At 39.7% G+C, this 21601-nt stretch overlaps 2 protein-coding genes across 2 annotated transcripts in view; one reads left to right on the forward strand and one right to left on the reverse strand.

Moving 5' to 3' along the window:
• The window catches only part of LOC117496148 (NLR family CARD domain-containing protein 3-like), a gene marked incomplete at its 3' end in the record, with an annotated part of 682747 nt that overhangs the window by 355783 nt on the left and 305363 nt on the right, over window positions 1-21601 (reverse strand). The gene's annotated exons all lie outside the window — the stretch shown is intronic.
• On the forward strand, window positions 1941-15091 carry lpl (lipoprotein lipase). The gene is made up of 10 exons (XM_034147043.1): window positions 1941-2173; window positions 3125-3330; window positions 4030-4209; window positions 5546-5657; window positions 6615-6857; window positions 7882-8124; window positions 10573-10693; window positions 11523-11705; window positions 12146-12253; window positions 13813-15091. Exons 1-10 carry the CDS (start codon window positions 2074-2076, stop codon window positions 13862-13864), a joined length of 1548 nt encoding a protein of 515 aa, XP_034002934.1. The 5' UTR covers window positions 1941-2073; the 3' UTR covers window positions 13865-15091.

The raw sequence follows: 21601 nt of genomic DNA on the forward strand, positions 1-21601 counted from the left end.
AAAGCGTCTAACAAGTGACATGTAATGTAATGTAATGTAAAAGAAAATGTTCAGGCAATAAAAGGGAACACAACGTGCCTTTGCTGTTTTTATTAGGCAACACATTAAACAACAGCCCTGAATCTAAATCACGCTCCTCACGTGATTTCCTTAATCCAAATCTCATTCACATACTCTCAGGCTTGAGCTGATTCCCTGAAAAAAATGACAAACGTTTTTTATAAACACAGAAACTTTATCGTGATGTCAGAATATCTAGGTCATAGGTTGGTCTGGTTTGGTTTTGAGAGAAAGCAGAGGTTTTAAAAATATTCTCACGCAGGTGTTTTGGCCTGAAAATCCTCATAACACTCTCTTCCCACATGTCTTCTCTACATGTGTCTTTGATTTGAGTTTCTTCGCTGCCCCCAAGTGCTGCAGAGAGGTTTAACTGGCATCATGAAGAATGTATCTCAGCATCTTGTTTTTGTTACAGGATATGAGATGGGAATGCACTTTTGATTATTTATTTGTCCTCGGTTATTTCTCAAACCCTTTTTTGCATGCAATCAGAAGACATGTTAGTATCATTTGATGCCCTCTTGTGCTTTGTCATTGGTTTTGAGTTGTGCTCCACCAATAGGAGAGGAGGCTTTCTCACACCCCCACAGCTCTGAGGATTCGTGGAAGATGATCTAATCTGACCTCAGTGACCTCACCATGGCATCAAATAACCAAAATAAAATCCCAATATATAGATCTGATAAGGTAAACATCAGTGACAATTTAGTCATAGTTTGAAAGTCTGAAAAGTGTGACCCTCTAGGAAATATGTCTGGGGATGGAGAAGTTTGATGTATTCAGGTATGATACGTTAATCATTTGCCCGGGAGGCATGCCCGGGAGGCATGTGGTGCAGTGGGTTGTGTGTTGGTGTTCGTATCAGGGGGTCACAGGGTCAAACCCCACTGCAGTCAGCATGTCGTTGTGTCCCTGGGAAAGACACTTCAACCCAAATTGCTCCTGTGGGGATTGTCTACAGTACTGAATGTATGTAAGTCGCTTTGGATAAAAGCGTCTAACAAGTGACATGTAATAATTTATTAGCTTGTAACAACACTTTATCAAGAGATTTTATTTTTATTAATGTGTTTTCATTGTATAGTTATTTCTGTTTTTACTTATTTACTAAGGACACATGGAGAGCCGTATTCTGAGTGCATTATCCCGGTGAAATAAAGTAATCTTCATTAAATTGTAAGAAACAGAACCATAAGTTGACTGTACAAAACATTATATATTTTCTTACTCAAGTACTGTACTAAAGCACACATTGAGGTAACTCAGTATACATTTAGTGCCAACGTATGCGCCTAGTTAACAGGTCTGGGAAAAATATTTGACTTTTTTATGACATCATTTTTATTACAATAGTTAATTGTTACTTAAAAAATACAATTTTACACAGAACATTTTGCATTGTTACCAAAAAAAAGCATTAGTCATAAAATCAAATTGTACATAATGTAGGATTAAATACTGACAGGGGCATTTTTCGTACCTTTTCATACTTTATTGATTTTACTAATAATACTGCATACTTTTACTGTAGTAACAATTACAATTCACGATTTTAGTTGGCTTAAATGTGTCAAAACAACAATTAATCTCATAAATCACGTGTGTCCTTTTCAACAACCTTTTACGAGTTATAAAAAACTAATTTTCACAATGAGAGTTTGTTCCTGTTTTTTCTCTGTAACCTTTAAACACCTTAATTTAAATGTGGAAATCTATTGATAGAGACCCTTCCGCTGCCGTTCCTCAGCCTTAATGTGAATGATTTCAGTGAATCAGAGATGGGACAAAGTTTAAACCCCGCCCTCCAACTCTCAGCCAATCAGGTGTGAGTATTCAAATGAGCCACCCATAAAGATGACTTGGAGCGGCAACGGTGACAGTCCATAAGAAACTTTACACTAAACCGCAACTGCTGACACTTTTGTGCTTTAAAACACTCGCTTGGATATACAACGATTTTTTGTAGCACTTTTTTTCATTCAGGATATTCTAGAAAAAAAACTTCTCATTAATATGGGAAAAGAAAATATCTGTTTTTTGTCTGTTTGGATAATTTTGGGAAAAATCTTTGCAACTTTTTCTTCTGAGCCTGAACTCACCACCACTGAGTTTGGTAAGAGCCTCCCTCACTGTTGTGTTTTTTTATTATTGAGATAACCTGTTATTGATATGGTGATTCAACGGCAGTAGTTTTAGGAATAATAAGCAGGTTAATGAATGCATGCTGTTCCGATGTGACCGAGAGTAACCCTGCTCAGGTCTGCAGGTCTGCATCCCATTTCAGTGCCTCAGGTCCATGTGTGCATGAAGAGACCCGACTGCTGCAGGCCTTTTGTCTGGAGAAAGGACAGAGGAAAAGGACGCACTAACATACAAAAACAGAGCATTTCAAAATCTAACAAAATCGCATTGTTTGTTCAAGTTAAAATACAAAAACAATTATTTCAGAAAGACTTATACCCCCCTTTGTGGTGACATTCCTCCACTTTAAATCATTAGATGTTATCTGATTCTTTTTCAAAGACTCAAAACAAAACAGGTCTCAGTGGAAGAATGTTATTCGTTTTTTTTTAACCCTGATTTATTTTTCGGAAATGGACTCAATCCCTTTAGGAATTTAAAATATTTTAAAGTTAAATTCATTTTATGCATTTTATGAGACAAAAGGGGGCGACACTGCCATGCTCTATGTCTCTACTGGAACACTCATACTGGTGTTAGTAGTGGTCACTTTATATGTTTAAGAAGACCAGCAACGTTTGGTAATCTATCTGCATGAAAAATATAGGTGTATTGTTGTTATTATGTCTGGTGCAACTGTCCAAACTATTTTAAACTGTTGCTTGGTTGTTGTTTGTGTGCATAAAACTGGAAGGTGTTATAATAATGTTAGAAATGTACATTATATCCTAGTGACAATCCCTGATTTGTGCATGCAATCCTCTACATTTCTGTCATACCATCATAATCTAATCTCCTGTGTTTCTGTGTGTGTGTGTGTGTTGTGTGTGTGTGTGTGTGTGTGTGTGTGTGTGTGTGTGTGTATGTGTGTGTGTTGTAACAGTTAACAGCACAGTGAACGATGCTCCCCTGCCCGCCACCACCGAGTGGATCACAGACTTCACTGACATTGTGACCAAGTTCTCCCTGCGCACTCAGGTCATCCCTGACGAGGACATGTGTTACATCGTGCCCGGCAGACCGGAGACCATCAAAGAGTGTAAATTCAAACCCGAGACCCAGACCTTCATCATGATTCATGGCTGGACGGTATGTAACACTAAATGTAATTCATGTGGAGTTGTCACCAGCAAGCAGTTCTTAATTAATCTTACGAAAATTGCAGGTTTCTTAGTGGGTCTGTGATATAAGTGCCTCATTTGTAAGTTAAGCCTGTATTTGTGTGATGTGCATGTAGGTAATGTTATTAACCATTGGTAATACGGGGAACATTTACTGAGAATTTGACTCTTTTACAGTCATGCACTAAGTTTACATTCATACTGGTTAATTGAATCATTGAAATAACAAACCAAACCTGTTAAGAAGAAAATATATGTCATTCTGTGTCTTCGTATTCTTTCTCTTTATCATTATGACACAACATAAGGTTCACTGTTTTGATTATATCTTCTCAAAAATCTGCTACTGATACTGAGAGAAACAGATGTTTTGAAATAACACCAAAAATATCAGTTGAGAAAATGCCCAAAACAGTGCATTGCATAATCATTAAATAGAATTTGAGTCTTGCCAATGACAACAAACTGATCATAAATGTTGATCCAAGTTGAAAATGATGAGCATCTGAACATTGTATTCACATTTCACGCTGAGGGCAGTGAGTTCTCTCTGCAGGCATCTCCTCTGTAATGTTATTTACAGCCACACAACGAGGGACTAAGGCCACAATAAGTCACGCCACCCTGCAGCTGACACTAGAACATGTGTGTGTGTGTGTTTCTGTAGGTGACAGGCATGTTTGAGAGCTGGGTGCCCAAACTGGTGTCTGCTCTGTACGAGCGCGAGCCCAGCGCCAACGTCATCGTGGTGGACTGGCTGACCCGAGCCAACCAGCACTACCCGACCTCCGCCGCCTACACCAAGCTGGTGGGCCGCGACGTGGCCAAGTTCATCTCCTGGATCCAAGTGAGTCCAAAGTTTTAATCTAATAATAATAATACATTTTATTCAAGGCGCCTTTCATGACACCCAAGAACACCGTACAATGTGTTGAATATTCTAAGAGGCAACAGAACATGATAAAAACACAAACATACCATCATGGAGAAGACAATTAAAGTGGACACTTTGACAGGGACAGGTTATTCAGGGGAGACAGGTGATAGGGAGCACTACAGTGTGTAGGCTGATCTGATCAGGTGGGTTTTGAGGAGGGACGTGAATGTGGTGATTGTGTCAGATTGTCGGGTGGGAAGGGGGAGGGAGTTCCAGAGTTTGGGAGCAGTGCAGCTAAAAGTTGCACTGCTGGCTAACAACTAGATCATATACTGCTCATGGTCCATGTCAAAAAGTGGAATTTATCCACCTCGTCATTTATTGTCCGACAGATTCTTTGATATCTGACAGCCAGACTCGGGCGATATGTTAATATTACATCCTTATTTTGATTTGAGACTAGACTTTCGGATTTTATAACATCATAAATGTTGATTTCTCCTGGTTTAGATGGTTAGTGATGTCATTTTATAAATGTACCAGATTTTCTTTTGCCTTTTCTATGATCTACTTTCACCCAATTACTCATTTTATCCACATTACTGATGATTATTTATCAAAATCCATGTCAATATTTTGTAAAAGCATCAGTCGTCAACTCACTTGTGCTACTTGTAAGCCTAAAAGATCGCCACAATATCACTATCAAGTATATGATATTTGATTCTCTTATCATATCGCCAAGCCCTACTGCCAGCAAAGATATGAGAGCAGCCAACAAATCTGTCACAAATGTGTATCGGATGATGTAATGCTTTTGATACCAGCAGTGCTCTAATGTTTTCCTACTGGTCCTGATGTTAAATGCTTTGAGTGTGTGTGTGTGTGTGTGTGTGTGTGTGTGTGTGTGTGTGTGTGTGTGTGTGTGTGTGTGTGTGTGTGTGTGTGTGTGTGTGTGTGTGTGTGTGTGTGTGTGTGTGTGTGTGTGTGTGTGTGTGTGCCTCTCATTACAAGGCTGAGTATTGAGTGGAGTGCAGACTTTGTTCGATCGACACCAATGCAAACAGAGGCTTTAGGGATAAACGCTCTCAGCTGTTTGTCTACGTGCGTTCCAAGCTTGCAATTTTTTTTGGCAAACTACGAAATTGTACAAACTATTCTTTGTTTTGGACCATTAATACTTAAAAAATGTGCTGCAGTGCTTTTCCAGGAACAGCCTTGCGCAAGTCTGTGGGGTTTACCTTTGAACTGTTTGAACACATATCAACATGTTCCTCTGACACGTTTCATTCTCCTTCTCCTTCAGAAAGAGCTGCAGCTGCCCTGGGAGAGGCTCCATCTGCTGGGGTACAGTCTTGGAGCGCATGTGGCGGGAATTGCCGGAGACCTTACTGGCCATAGAATCAGCAGAATAACAGGTGAGGACATCTTAAAGAGGCCCTATCATGTCCCTTTACCTTTCCTTTAGTGTGTTATACAGGTTTTTGTGCATGTGAGTGGTCTTCAAAGGCTAAAATCCTAAAGTTTCTTCCAACTTTCTTCTTTCCCCCGCCTGAGTCGCCCCTATTAAACTCCTTTGTTTACTTCTATAACAATCGTGCTTCTATTGGCTAGCGCTCCAACACATTGTATGTGATAGGCTAAGGGGCGGGACATCTCTAAGGTGTTGACCAATCAGCTAACCAATCAGAGCAGACTGGTCTCTGGTTTCAGACAGAGGGTGAAAAGAGGTGCTGCAGCACAGGCAGTATGAGAAATATAAAGAGCTTTTTGGACATTAAAGCACGGAGACATGTCCCAGGAGAGACACTAAATACTAATATGAACTTGAAAATGAGCAGAATATGTCCCCTTTAACCAACGTATGCTCTGCTACTTCCTCTACATACAGAGAAACTGGAAATGGTCTTACATTTAGCTGTGTACAACCATGTGTTTTAGCTCTAAGCCACAGTTTCTCTCTGAGACAATGATGTCACACGTGCAAACATACCATAAAACACTGTAATGTAATATCAGGGCCCTGCTCGTAAAAACAACACACCAGTGAAATGTAATCTGCTGCATTCCTGGCCTGTATTGTCTGCATGTGGCCGGTCGGTGCCAGTGTAGCGGGTCCAATCCCACTATTTGAGAGACCAAATGAAACCCAAAACTAAAATGCTTCAAAGTACAGTTTTATAGGTAAGATAAGATAAGATAAAAATGGACCTCTATTAATCTCCGTGGGGGAATTCAGTCGTTTAACAGCAACAGGGTAAGAATGAAAAACAGGACAGACTTTTATGTGAGTCAACTAGTATCTACGCACTCTTTCTTCATGGAGAACTGTGCAGAATCAACACTAACATTTCTTTCTCTGTTCTCGTCTCCAGGTCTCGACCCTGCAGGTCCCACCTTCGAGCATGCAGACAATCAGAACATTTTGTCCAAAGGCGATGCCCAGTTTGTGGACGTCCTGCACACCAACACCAGGGGGTCCCCGGACCGCAGCATCGGCATCCAGAGATCCGTGGGCCACATCGACATTTACCCCAACGGAGGCACTTTCCAGCCGGGCTGTGACATCCAGAACACACTGATGGGCATCGCACTGTCGGGCATCAAGGGCCTCCAGAGTACGTACTCACATCACTTCTCATTGTTCCTTACTTTACTCTGCTTGAGATGATGCTCTGGGCTGGGTTTACAGAGAAGACCTGTTTGGTATGAGACATCAGAGGCCAGAAGTGAACCCCTATATATGCCTGTAACTATTGGTTATTGTCTTTATTCATCTTTTGGCCTATACATTGTCAGAAAATAGTGAAATATGTCCATCCCAGTTTCCACAAAGTCCAAGGTGATGTCTTAAAATGTCATCTTGTTTAGTTTATTATGAAATAAGAGAAAAAAGCAGGAAACTCCACATTTGAGAAGCCTTTTATGCCAATCAGTGGATGAAAATAAATGTATGATTGGATTATTAGAATAATTGGAGGTTATTTATCTGTTGATGGACTAATCGCAGCTGTACGAGAACCTGTTGTTCAGACTGTACTTGTTAACAGTTTCTATAGGCTTGTGTACGTTGACACGGCATAAACAGACACTTTGAGATCGTAAACGCTCTCACGTCTGCAAGGTAAATATGTTTTTCTACAGCCAGAGATTCACAGTTTGTCCTCCAGCCCAGCAGCTGTACGTGTTTTAACTGAGCAATGCAGAACTAAGTGAGAAATGCCTCTTGGGTCAGCCCTGACATGTAAAGAGCCATAAAAGCCACACATGAGGAAGACATTCTCTCGTTTAGCATGATGTGATGTAGGGCTGTGCGATTATGGCAAAAATCATAATCACGATTATTTTGGTCAATAATTGATATCACGATTATTAAAAACGATTATCCATTAACTTTGAAAACATCCATATATTGAAAAAGAAAATGTGAACAGTATGTTTTTAACTGTTGATTACCCTGAACTTTAAGTATAATTCAACAGAAAAAAAAAAAGAAATTAAATTTTTTTTTTTTTAATAAAAATAATAATCGTTTTATTTCGATTACATTGTTTTCGTAATCGTTGCAAGCCAAAATCGTAATCGAGATTAAAATACGATTAATTGCACAGCCCTAATGTGGTACTCTCTGGTGTGCTGCAGATATGGACCAGCTCGTCAAGTGTTCTCACGAGCGCTCCATCCACCTGTTCATCGACTCTCTGCTGAACACGCAGCAGCAGAGCATGGCGTACCGCTGCAACTCCAGAGAGGCCTTCAACAAGGGCATGTGCCTGAGCTGCAGGAAGAACCGCTGCAACAAGCTGGGCTACAACATCAACAAGGTCCGCATGACCCGCAGCGCCAAGATGTTCCTCAAGACCCGCGACATGAGTCCCTACAAAGGTAAACACCCGGAGAGACAACATTTGATGAAGCGTTTGTAGAAGTACAAGAAAATAGAAGAGATAATTTGTACCAGGCCCAATATATCTAAATGATAACAAGTATCCTGATATAAAACTAGATTACGTTAAAGATTTTGGATTGATAAGTGTCTTTTCCTAGTTTTAAAGGCTTCATTGTGGTACATTTCTACATCAACACAACTTTTCTAGTATTTGCCTTAACCAACTTAGTCACCTTTTATGACGACTATTCATCAAAAATCTCATTGTGTAAATATTTGATGAAAGCAGCAGCACTGAACACCACCGTATTGTCGCGACATCAATGTGAAAGTATACATTTCTCTTTTTTGGTTCATAACGTCAAGCGCTACCGTCTTTTATTAAATAAATGTAGATATTATTATGATTCAAATATGTTTTAAAATGTTATATTTACCAGGGTTCCTACAGTCATTAAAAACCTGGAAAAGTCATGGAAATTCAAAATGTAAATTCCAGGCCCTGGAAAAGTTATGGAAAACAATATTTTTCCCAAAGTTTTGGAAAAGTCATGGAAATGTAACCAAAGTTGCATCAAATATAATTTATGTTTTATCTAATTGCCGAAATAGTAATACTATAACGATAATAAATACTGTATCGTATAGTAATGAAACGTAAAATGGCATTTTGCTGGTGAGAGATTTGAGTTGCTTTAGCGTGTAGAAGCTAGTAAGCCTATTTGATTTGTTTTAGATAGGCACAACATGTTTCATATGCAGACCTTATTTTCCAGCTTACTATGTTAAAATAAAAAAATGTCAGTGGTACCGCTGAGAAAGAGTAATTTTTTTGGTCATGGAAAATTAGGTAAAGGTCATGGAGAAGTCATGGAAAAGTCATTGAAAATCATTGGTGAAAAAGTGTATGAATCCTGATTTACGAAACAAATATACAGCGTAAAAACAGCGCCTTTTTTTATTTATTTCCATTTTCCGAAGCTTTTTAAAATGTCTTTCCATTGTCACTTTGTCTCCTTCCCCCAAAGCCATGTGAAGTATTTGCCCAACAAATATGTAAAAACGCACAATAACCAATTTATATATTTGAAAAGGACGGTACAACTGAATGAACATCGGTGTAATATAAGTTGTTTGGGTTAGCAAAGGCAAATGTACATCCTTTGTCTCTCGGCAGATAACAAAAACAGATTACAAGTGAATACAAAAGACAAAATACTCATTACTACATTAAAAGTTAAAAGTGATCACAGTTAAAGATGAATTTGACGTTCCACTTTTCTGACGATATCACAATAATATCGTTGTAGTGAATTCTTTAGGCCACCATGATCGTGGAGTGAGAATCTTTGAGCTACTGTAGAGAAGTTGTGTTGGTTTATATTGTGTAAAGAGGATTAGAGAGCGCTGAGTTAATGGATGCCATAATTGGAGTAATCCTCAATGTGTGAGCTGTACTTATTGGTGAGGTGGAATTAGTAGAGCTGGTGTTAACAGTCTACTCACAACTTTCACACATGTTGTAGACATGTTCAACTCAGGAGGTCACATGATGAAGAGGTCATGGGTATTTGAGTTGCTCCGGGCATGCAAAGGTAGCGTGACACCGCTGCATGTGATACAATGGAAACGTTATTTTAGGAACAATTTGTCTGCAGTATTTCTGTGCACAGATTAGCATGTTTAGTAAATATGAAAATATATATAATGGTGTACGAATGTCACCAACAAGGATTTAGCACAAATCTGAGCGCTGTGAGAGTCACATGGAGATGAAAAGGTTATATAAGGGCTTTTAAAGTTATAACACCAACTTTAAGTAGTGCAGGGTGTCCGCGGGGTCTTAAAAAGTATTAAAAGTTGATAAACCAATTTAGCGAAAATTAAGGCTATTAAAAAGTATTAAACGTCATTTTCCAAGGTATTACATTTTGTAGCTTGTTTCCAATAAGTATATCAATTGTCCAAAGAGGTTGTATTCTACAGTCTGCCTGAATGTAATCATTGCGTAGGTGTGTAGTGTGATTCTGTGTAGTTTATTTATGGCATCCCGTTGGATTTGACATCATCTGAACAGGACATCGCACGCTCACTGCTTGATAGCGCGAAGGTCCGTTTACGCCGGTTGTTAAACAACATCGTTATGGGGAAATGCAAGTTTGCGTCCAAATGGTTGGAAGATAAGGAGGAAGGACAATCAATACTGTATATAGTCAATATGAGGTAAAGTGTGTCGCCAAGGTAACCGGTTAGAACTCAAAGTGGCGATGAGGTCTTCAAATGTATGGAAAGGGTCTTAAAAAAGGTCTTAAAAGGGATTACATTTGACTTCAGGATTCCTGCATATACCCTGTAGTGGTATGAGCGACGTAAGGCCGGTAGCTGAGAACACATTTAGCTCTGAAAGTGTCTGAGGTGTAAACTGTGTGTTTCTTCTCTCGTAGTTTTCCACTATCAAGTGAAGGTGCATCTCTTCGGTAAGGACATAATGAGCTTCAACGAGCAGCCGATGAAGATCTCTCTGTTCGGCACCCACGGAGAGAAGGAGGACATCCCCTTTGTCCTGTACGTAACTTATATGTTTTAAATTGTTATGTGAAAAACAAAACACAATCATCATGCCTGATCAGCTGATATTTGTTGCTGGACATTTGCATTCGCATAGTTTGATGTTTCCTTTGACCTCGATGTTCAGTGTTGCTTTGCAGTCTTTGCACATGTGACGCTTCTTAGAATTAGAAATCAGAAGCAGGTTTATTACCAGGTAAGGTACGTTTATTTATAGAGCACATTTTCAGACACAGAGGCAATTCAAAGTGCTTTACATAATCATTAACACTTAATAAGAACGGAACACAATAAATAAACATAATGGAATAACAGATTCATAAAAAACATGCATACAAGAGATACAGAATAGTTTAAAAACAACATTGTAAATACGGTAGGTGCTAAAACTGGTAGGTTGACACATACGAGGAATTTGACTTGATGTCATGGTGCATACATAAAAGTCACACAAAAAATTCAAAACACAGATAGAGAACTATTTTAAGAAAACTATAATAAAAAAATATTTTAAAAAATATAGTGAAATATAGCAGTATTTACATAGAAAGAATTAATAAAATTTGGCAGTAATAAAATAAGAAAAACAGATATTGTGTACAAAACAGATATTGTGTACCAAAACAATAGTTTGCTATCTGTATTCTTTTATACATTTTTTATTTAGATGTTAATATATGCACCATGACATCAAGTCAAGTTCCTCGTACGTGTCAACCTACCTGGTAATAAACCTGATTCTGATTCTGATTCAAAACAGTAATGATGGTAAATACCAGCTGCAGATTATTGAGTGTCCCCCCTCCTCTCCCCCTCCCCTCCCCAGGCCGGTGCTGGACAGTAACACCACTCTGTCCTTCCTCATCACCACCGATGTGGACATTGGAGACCTGATGATCGTGAAGCTGCTCTGGGAGAAGGAATCCATGATCAGCTGGTCCGACTGGTGGGGCAACAGCAAGTTCCACATCAGGAAGATGCGCATCAAGGCCGGGGAGACGCAGTCCAAGTAAGCTCACAAAAACATGATTATCTAGTACAGGGGTGTCCAAACTTTTTTCACCGAGGGCCACATACAGAAAAATATACGAAGGGCTGGACCACTCACTAGAGGTATATATTGCCTCATAAGTTCAGTTATCAAAATCAATCAAATGTATTGTGGGCCGTATTCCATTATACTTTTTGGCCGTAGTTTGGACACCCCTGATCTAGAATAAACCAGAACAGATCCAGTGAGAATTCAGACTGTAGACTTGTGGTGACTGGAGCAATAAAAAGCTTCTATGTGTATGTCTGTTCTTCTATTGTTAAGTATGGAGGAGACTTAAGATTTTCATTGCCAACAACTACGCTGAAGCTGCGTGACACATGAAGCCTTTGAATCCTTTTAAGAATGTATTACATTTTGTATTTAAGTTTTTCATGTATTGTTTTGCTTGATTTCAGGATGATCTTCAGCTCAAAAGACGGAGAGTTTGCCTTCCTCTCCAGAGGAGGAGAAGCTGGAGTCTTTGTGAAGTCAAGCGAAGACAACAGGAGCCGTAAAGAGAAATTGTAAGTTTAGAAGAAGCCTTTTTTTATTTTTATATATATACTAAGCCTATTGTTAAAGGTCACCTATTATGCAAATTGTGGAGGAAACTTCTGTGTAGTAATGCATGGAGTCACCGACTCAGGAAGGAGACACGGTGAGAGTTGGAGCTTTGATGTCAAACACTGATGGGTTTATTCAGAGTATTCGGCCGGAGGATTCACATCACAAATCAAAGAGTCAGAGGTTCTGACTACACGGTAGAGTTGCCACGTCAATTCTGAAGAGCCTCTCTCTATGCTAGACCTTTTAACTGGTTCACAGAGAGAAATCAACATCTCTGAAGGAGTAGACTAAACACTGAATTTGTGTCCGACACTCATGGCCTCAAGGATTTCACATCCTAGAGCCCACAAACACCGATAAAGAAGTGCCTCAGTGTTCTCACAACAATTACCCTTCGTGCCAGTCAAGTTGACCGGTCACACACTGGTGACAACAACACATATGGCACCAAGGCCTTTCCTTAAAGGAGATAACACGTCACAGAGCAAAAGGTTAGATATCTAGAAGAATTATTCCTTAACACAAATAATACCTTATCACCTGAATCTCCTCCTAGAGCACCAATAGGCGCGTTCACACCGGAGTACTTTTACCCGTACTTTTCCCATTTAGTTCCAATAGTTCCTGGAATTTTGCGTTCACACCAAAAAGAGAACTTAGTTCAGAGAACTTTTACCCCCATTTGTAGTGCCTGCTAGAGAGGTGGTACTTTCCTGGGGAGAAAAAAAGTACCAATTTCTGATTGGCTGGGCGAATTGCAAACCACGCCCCGTAAAACTCTGAAAAGTTTTTTGAAGCCGCCATTCTATTTGCTGGCATTAGCATTATTAGCATTAGCATTAGCCCCGCGCACCACCGGAGAGAGAATAACTTATGGCAACACAAAAAAAAACATGGGAGCGGTGGAGTGATGAGGAGGTGTCGGAGCTTCTGGCGATTTACTCGGAAGGCTGGGACTCCCAGCAGCTTCTACTGAAGCCAGTCCCCAACTCCGGGAACTTCCGGCCGGGGACTTCGGGTGGCAGTATACGCCGTGAAGTTGTTTGCGGCCTGCCAGTAAACCCAAAGCAGAAGACGACGAAGTGACGTCAGCGGCTCATTTGCGTAATCTTCCCTCAGGGAATTTATTCCGGTGTGAACGCGATCTGTAATTAGTTCCATGGGGGTACTAAGTGCTGGGAACTAAGTAGGGCAAAGTACTTGGTGTGAACGCGGCTATTGTGTTCTTTTTAACCAAATATCTCTCAGAGGGGCGTGGGGAGTGGCTCCTTATTTTCATCTAAAGTAACAGACAGAGAATCAGCACTTTTGAAACAGGGCTGAAACAGAGGGGATTATGGGATGCTGCAATGATCTGTTTGGTGTTTGGAGACAAACACTTCAGAGACATGTTCTGTATATATCTGAGACCTATAATATATTGATGAAAAACAGTATAATAGGGGACCTTTAAATGTGACGTTCTCCTGTTTTATCAGAAGCTCTCCGGCTCACTGTCGTCTTTTCTCCTCCTCAGGATGCACAAGCTGAAGACAGAGGGCACTCTTTTCGGGCAGGTTGACGCCTGAAATTGCACTTGAACACATCACGCACATCATTCTCTACATATAGATATGGACAGCACAGAGCAACACTGGGAACGCCTTTGCAATAACTGGACTTTTACTGGATGCTGCGTTTTTTTTCGGACTTTCCCCCTTTTTCCCAGTGCAACCAGCAGAACCTTGTCCTCCGTGCTGGACATCAATCTGCTCTTTTTACTCTCTCTCTCTGCATAATCCGCTGCTCAGAAATGTTACAGTTCATGATGATGTGCTCACATATGACAAATTAACACTTTCAGCAGCTCTCATATCTTTGTAATCATCTGTTTATGCTTTTGTAGCCCACATGTACTGTTTATATTGAATTTGATGCATATTGGACCCTTGAAGTGGTGTGTTTGCTTTGCCTATGTGAACTTGGATTATGGTTGGTGTATAAATGATTCAGAGTGATAGGCTTAATCTAGGCACATTTTTTTTTTAATTGTCCCAAATGCTTGTCTTTACCAAACCACTAATCGCCAACAATCAACAGGGACCAAAGAAGTATTTACTATCTACTGAGCGGAGAATCACAGTGGTCTTTGTAAATATTGTTTTAATCAGTATAATATATATATTTTAATATGAGTCATGTGTTGATATCAGATCTCGTGAAGCCTTGCTTGTTCATTTGTTTTGGTTATTGTGTCACTGGTCACTTTAAAAGGCTCCCCTGCAGCCATGTAGATGGAAAGTCATTGCGGTTGAATGAGGATATGCATTTTGTAGATTAGGTATATTTGTTATGAAAGTGGTCAATTTTAAATCCAGTGTTTGCTATGTGCTTCCTAATTACTTCCTGAATGGGTCAACAGAGTCTCGACTGCAACAGTTTACCTCATTGACTGAGCTCCGCCTACAACATGCCCTTATTTGAAAAAGGTCAAACATTACACAATTACTGAAAAATAAAGATGCAAGCCTACTGGCCTACTTGTTAGCCATAATACATCTCAAGATTATTGTATTTATGGAAATGTACATTTATATATTTGTATATTAAGCTGTAATATATTTTTTGGCAGGCTTCTATTGTCGTGTGTATTTTTATAAATTAAGCGTTTTGTGATTTTATGCAAAAGGCTTTTGGAAGATCGATCAAATTGGTTTCCATGCCAGCTTTTCAGTGAACTTACTTTGATAACCTGAAATGCAGTGCACTGTATACATAAAGTGACCAGGATGATTCAATAAAAGAGATAAACCACATATTCCAATATTTCTGTTGATTTTAGATTTAAAAACATTGATTAAAAGATTGGGGAACTGCTTGGGAGTTCTTACTATTTCCTGAATGATAAACACTATAGGAACCTCTATAAGCATGGCCAAACATCACTGCATGTAACTCTGTCTGACGTTGAGCAGATATAAAACATCTGTCCGTCATCAAAGTAATGCTTAACACAGAAAGCTAAGACCAATGTGCATGAATGTTTTCATATGATTGAGGACGTCAAGATATCAACTAGCAAATAATGAGCATGTGCATTGTAAGTAATGGCAAGTTAAAGTTAGATTAGAAAAGTGCACAATCAAAGCAGCAGAGAAATCAGCCACTGTTTGTTCCATTGGTGCCGCCAAAGTCTAAAAAGAGACAATTTGGCAAGATGGTGACAGTGAACAGTAAGGGCCTCATTTGGATAAAACCATAGGTGAAAGGGCCAAGGAAGAACCCAATCACTCTAAATTACGGGGAAGATATTACATTTCTATGGTAGCATAATCTCAAAGTATAGATGAGGTCCACAGGACTGGTTGTTAGGGTCAAAATGGAGGTGTACATATTGCTCAAAAGCGGCCAACAACACCAAATCATATAAGTGATTACATTTCAAGCCTTAAGAACTTGGAGGGTGCGCATCAATCTAAATAGCAGATAGCGTTGGTGTAATTTAACAATAGTGGCCATAGACAACTGTTCTACTTTTGGAGCTAGTGCCAGCTTCTTAGAATGGGAAAAAATGGCAATTTAGCAAAGGATGCATGCAATGCATTTTATTTTTACATGGAGCCTTAATTTTCCCTGGAGATCGAACATAGGGTCCTACAGAATCGCAAAATGAAAACAAGGCTTACAGTGAACGAATCTAAATGCCCATGGTGCCATTATCCTACTGCCATGACATTGTGAGGTTCATACTGTCCGTTAGCAGCTAATTGATTTTAATAATATATATTCCCAATGTTATGCCCAAACACTTGGAGGCTGTCAGCTCCTCGATTGCGGCTGACATGGTGGGAAATACCAAGAACTATGAACAATTTAACACTCAAAATCATTTAAAATGTGTTTAATATGAAGCTTTAGTCCATTTGATACCAGTTTTGGTTATTACAAATTGTATAGTAGGCAAATAGACCTTCAATCAATTCCCATAAATGCACATCTTTGTATTGTGCTACTGATTTATAGTCTTGTGTATTGAGTTAGTGAGGAGAGTTTTAAGTGAGGAGAAACTCCACGGAGCAGCTTGACTCAAAGTGCCCTGCGGAGGTTATATCGTTAACAGACACATGTGTTTCCCAGCAGAACACAATGTACAGAGAGGATCTTTGACGTCTGAGAAACAAGTTCAAAGCATTTCTTTGAGCCAATGGACAGCCTTTCTGCCTCCTGCCTCACCTTTTCATTATGAGGTCAATATGAACCGCACAATGTCATGGCTGTAGGATAATGGGCATTTAGATTCGTTCACTATAAGCCTTGTTTTCATTTTGCGATTCTGTAGGACCCTATGTTCGATCTCCAGGGAAAATTAAGGCTCCATGTAAAAATAAAATGCATTGCATCCTTTGCTAATTTGTCATTTTTTCCCATTCTAAGAAGCTGGCACTAGCTCCAAAAGTAGAACAGTTGTCTATGGCCACTATTGTTAAATTACACCAACGCTATCTGCTATAAAGATTGATGCGCACCCTCCAAGAACTTAAAGCTTGAAATGTAATCACTTATATGATTTGGTGTTGTTGGCCGCTTTTAAGCAATATGTACACCTCAATTTTGACCCTAACAACCAGTCCTGTGGACCTCATCTATACTTTGAGATTATGCTACCATAGAAATGGAATATCTTCGCCATAATTTAGTGATTGGGTTCTTCCTTGGCCCTTTCACCTATGGTTTTATCCAAATGAGGCCCTTACTGTTCACTGTCACCATCTTGCCAAATTGTCTATTTTTAGACCAATGGAATAAACAGTGGCTGATTTCTCTGCTGCTTTGATTGTACACAATGAATGAGATTATCTAATTTAACTTCAACTTGCCATTACTTACAATGCACATGTTCATTATTTGCTAGTTGATATCGTGACGTCCTATATGAAAACATTCATGCACATTGGTCTAAGCTTTCTGTGATGTAAGCATTACTTTGATGACTGTTTGCCTACACAGTGAGCCTTGTGTTTCAGTCGTCTGTGTCACACACGTCTGATGGAACAGATCTGTTTATATTTCAATCAAAACAGCTGTTCACACAAGCTGCGTAACAGCTCATACTTCACAAGCACTTGACACACAGCTGTGACCCAAAGCGTATATGTGCAGCAGCTGTGTGTTGCTCTCAAGCCTCATGGTGAGAGACCTACATTTGGTACAGTGCCGAAACGCTACAACAGAAGTTATATTACACCATGCAGCCTGTAGAGACTCTGTGTTGTCCAAATGTTTGTTGTTATACCAAACATAAAGGGGAAGACGCTCATCAAAACATCTCGTTGTAGTGCCAAAAGTGGTGAAAAAGGCTCACAAAAAGCTTCTGATGATATTTTAAAGATGAACTACCCCTCCCACATGGCTAACATCTGTGATGCTGGTCTCACACTAAGGTCATTGTCACTCCGCCAACATCTGAAGCCCCTTAACGCTTCGTCCAATAGAGCGGGATTATAGCTGGTTGTTATCACTAAACCAGCTTTGCTAGAAATCAAAAACATATGACGTAACACTGAATGAGAAGGAGGGAAAAACATCTCTGATTCCTTGAGCTCGTGGATTAGTTCTCCGAAAGAGATTCCCCCTTGGCTTCTTGTTCTGCAATTGAGCAACTGTTGGGATCTGGAGAAAATCAAAGAAGTGTAAAACTATGAATAACATATCTTGCCATGTTGTTGATCTGAGAGGATTATTGTTGAGAGGGTGATATGCTGTAGTTGCTGGCGGTTTTAAAGTTCAGAATTGATCAGATCTTCGAGTTGTGACATCTTTCAACAAAAACAATGTTTACATTTCTCTCAAAAGTGATCAAAATTAGGATACTAAGTTTTCTTCGGATCATCTATTCATCCACATTTACCTGAAATGACATTTCCGACACCTGTATTTTGTAAATTCTGTATGTTTCCTTTTGTTAAACAGCATGATGAGTTTCTTATTGATTACAAATATATTTTTTAGCATTTAATGTACATTCACAGCTACTTTTGAAAGTATGAGCTGATAATTAGTTGTTGCTTAGAAAAGTCTAAATCGAAAAAGCCTAAACATTTTTAGAGGATTTTTTGGGTTTTCCCTTTCCTTTAGAATGTTATACTGTAGGTTTGTGTGCATGTAAATGGTCTGCAAAGGCTCAGATCCCTGTGTTCCCTCCAGGAGTTTCTCTCCCACACACTCCCCCTCCTGCATGACATAACTGTGACATCACTATGTAACACTCGCGCTTCTATTCCCTCCAACACATTGTACGTGATAGTTTAAGGGGCGGGACATCTCTAAGCGGTTGACCAATCACAACAGAGCCAACCAGCTAACCAATCAGAGCAGACTGGGCTCTGGTTTCAGACAGAGGGTGAAAAGAGGTACAGGCACAGGCAGTATGAGACAAATAAAGAGCTTTTTGAACATTAAACATTTACAAAGCAGATATATTGTGAAAACATTGCATCATGATTTTGTTTTGACATTGACTAGAGTTTTGAGTTTTCTTTGTGTTTGTTTTTGATGAACAAGATACTCCATAGGGAATTCTCACATGTGTTTGTACATCCTGAGCCTTTCCTAGAAATCAGCTTAGGTAATAAGTCTTGGAAGAATAAATTAAATACATTTTGTTGTCTCCAGTTAGTGCCTGTCTCTTTTTTACTTTCTGCTGGCAGGGAGATCTCTGTGGAGGTCTGGTGTCCGATTCACTCTCATCACCTCCTCCAAATCATGATCACTGGAAATCCAAATACAGTGACTGCTTTTTCGAGGAAAATGACGCCATGTGGGAGCAAAGTCTTGTGTGTGTGTGTGTGTGTGTGTGTGTGTGTGTGTGTGTGTGTGTGTGTGTGTGTGTGTGTGTGTGTGTGTGTGTGTGTGTGTGTGTGTGTGTGTGTGTGTGTGTGTGTGTGTGTGTGTGTGTGTGTGTGTGTGTGTGTGTGTGTGTGTGTGTCTTACCATGTATGGCCTGTACTTCATTGAGCAGAAAAACACACTTCACATCTAATACTTTTCTGTTCTAATGACTTCATTTTGAGGGGGACAAAGGCATGTGACTTTGTGTAACTATCTGCAGGTTAGTGAAGAATGTGTATTGTGTGAAGACTTGTCCTCACATGCAGACTGTGGGAGGCTAAATGGCCGAAACAGCGGTTCATTGTGGTCCAATCAGAGGAGGCTACAGATGCTGCAAACCTGGTGGACAAGATAAAAGCAGAGGGATGGTAAGTTAGTAAAGTCCATCATAAACAAAACCAGCTGACATTTGTTCAATTGCTTGTGAACCAGGTTGAGTTTTTGAAAATATACCCAATATGAAATAATCATTATTATTTTTTACGACTAAGCTGTTAATGTTAGTGCTACACAGGGAACATATGTATTCCTTAAGTAATAGGACTAAGAGTCTTAAGTCCAGCTAGCAGCTTTGTGAGGCTGCACAGTGATGCTTAGTGAAATGTCACTATGCTAACATGCTAAGCAGGTGTTATGTTTAGCATGATTACAATCTTAGTTTGCATGTTGAGCATTCTGACATTTGCTAATTAGCACTAAACCAAAAGATGTTAATGGAAAGTCATTCGTTTTGCACATTCATAAATCAAAGTATTGGACAGAGTCAAATATTATGTGGCAGAGGAGGAGAGGTTCGACGGTTCGAATGCAGACTCTGAATTTCACTCTGTGTGGAAAGTCAGACATGCTCTGGGGATCATGAACAAATGTACAACATATTATGGGATTCACTTAGGCAGACATTAAGATATTTCACCCTTGAATGGTCTGTAAGCGCATGGCTAAAAGTAGATTTAATAGATAACAAACAGCCTTTTAATTTGAACTGTAGGTGTTAATTGTTATGGTCTGTCTAGGCTGTGGCGAGGTCACCAACAGAAGACCACAGTTTATGGGTGTTTCGCAACTTTCGCCCCTTGTAAACAGACGTCTACCCACACCGCCTGCAGCTGACCCTCCTCAGGATCTGCTCCACATGTCTTTTTCCTCACCTATCACGTACAATGTGTTGGAGCGCTAGCCAATAGCGAGCGTTACATAGGGATGTCACTATGTTAGGGTAGTAAACAAAGGAGTCCAATAGAGGCGTTTTGGGGGTCTTTCACATGCACAAAAACCTATACAGGAAAGGGAAAAACCCCAATGGCATAATAGGGCCCCTTTAATTGTATGAGCAGGAGCTAAAGACTTTCATCTAGTAATCCATAAATGAACTGCATGTATATCCACAGGGCTTCTATCCAAAATAAAGAAAACTATTTTGGGAGTAATAGTACATTGCAATAATGTGTTAAGAGTCCCTTTAATCATGGTTCTGGTATCACACTCTTGCCCGATAATCAGTCACAATGTCAGTGTTTCGTTAAAACACGTGTTACCATTCCTGTGAACTTTATTGTTCCATTGTCCCTCACAGATACAAGCGTGTAACTTTTCAACCATCGCCTCATCGGCCTCCTGCCCAGTTTATCCTGGCATCTGGAGCTCGTGTTTTGGGCAACAAAGCAGCGTCTGTGAAGCCAGATACCCTTGCCCCAGCGTGAGCACATAATCCCCAGCTGGCATGTAACAACATTTCTATCCAGTTAGTAAGTGAAATGCACACTCAATAGGTTAAAGGTCAGAGTTTTGAAGTAGTAGAAACTAACAACTTGATGTATTAGCAGTGAGTGAGTGCCAGTTTCATTGCAAAATTAAACACACACCATCCAAATGTTGCTGTAATACCAGGGAGTCTGCCAAGAGGCTAAGATGCCAGAGCACTGGAGCCTGGATACAGTAGGAGACCTTAGAAAACCCCTGATAAGCTGTATTTCAAATGATGTACTCAATGTTAAAAATCGAATTGATAAAAACATAATTTAAAAATCTCACAAGTGTAAGATTATTAAATTAAGTGAGTTTTTAAAAAGGGAACATTTGACAACTTGTACACATAAAAGAAGGGGGGGGGGGGGGGGGGGGGGGGGTGAAACACAGGTGAACAAATTCGACAGGAGGAAAAACACACTTTATTTGACAATAAATGTCAAAATAAAACAGGAAACTAAACACACCTGAGGTCTGCAGCCCACTCCCCATCTCTGCTAGAGGCTACATTAGCTGCTACTAGCATAACACAAACCTGTTGGTGGTCCAGTTACATTGTGGATAGTGAAGACACCATGTTTTGACAACATACATGACATGAACATGTAACATGCTGAAAATAAAAAAAGGGAAATGTCTAGTTTTCTGCTGCATTGATTTCAATCCGTTTTTTCTTCGTACTATCTATT

This window comes from Trematomus bernacchii, unplaced genomic scaffold (genome assembly GCF_902827165.1).
Source record: "Trematomus bernacchii unplaced genomic scaffold, fTreBer1.1, whole genome shotgun sequence".
In the NCBI taxonomy this organism is placed as follows: Eukaryota; Metazoa; Chordata; class Actinopteri; order Perciformes; family Nototheniidae; genus Trematomus; species Trematomus bernacchii.

Excerpts from the sequence above, each read along its gene's own strand:
- lpl (XM_034147043.1), top strand. The coding sequence starts at position 2,074 with ATGGGAAAAGAAAATATCTGTTTTTTGTCTGTTTGGATAATTTTGGGA. Across the intron at positions 11,706-12,145 it reads GCCGGGGAGACGCAGTCCAA|GATGATCTTCAGCTCAAAAG; the intron begins GTAAGCTCACAA and ends GCTTGATTTCAG. Across the intron at positions 12,254-13,812 it reads AGGAGCCGTAAAGAGAAATT|GATGCACAAGCTGAAGACAG; the intron begins GTAAGTTTAGAA and ends TCTCCTCCTCAG.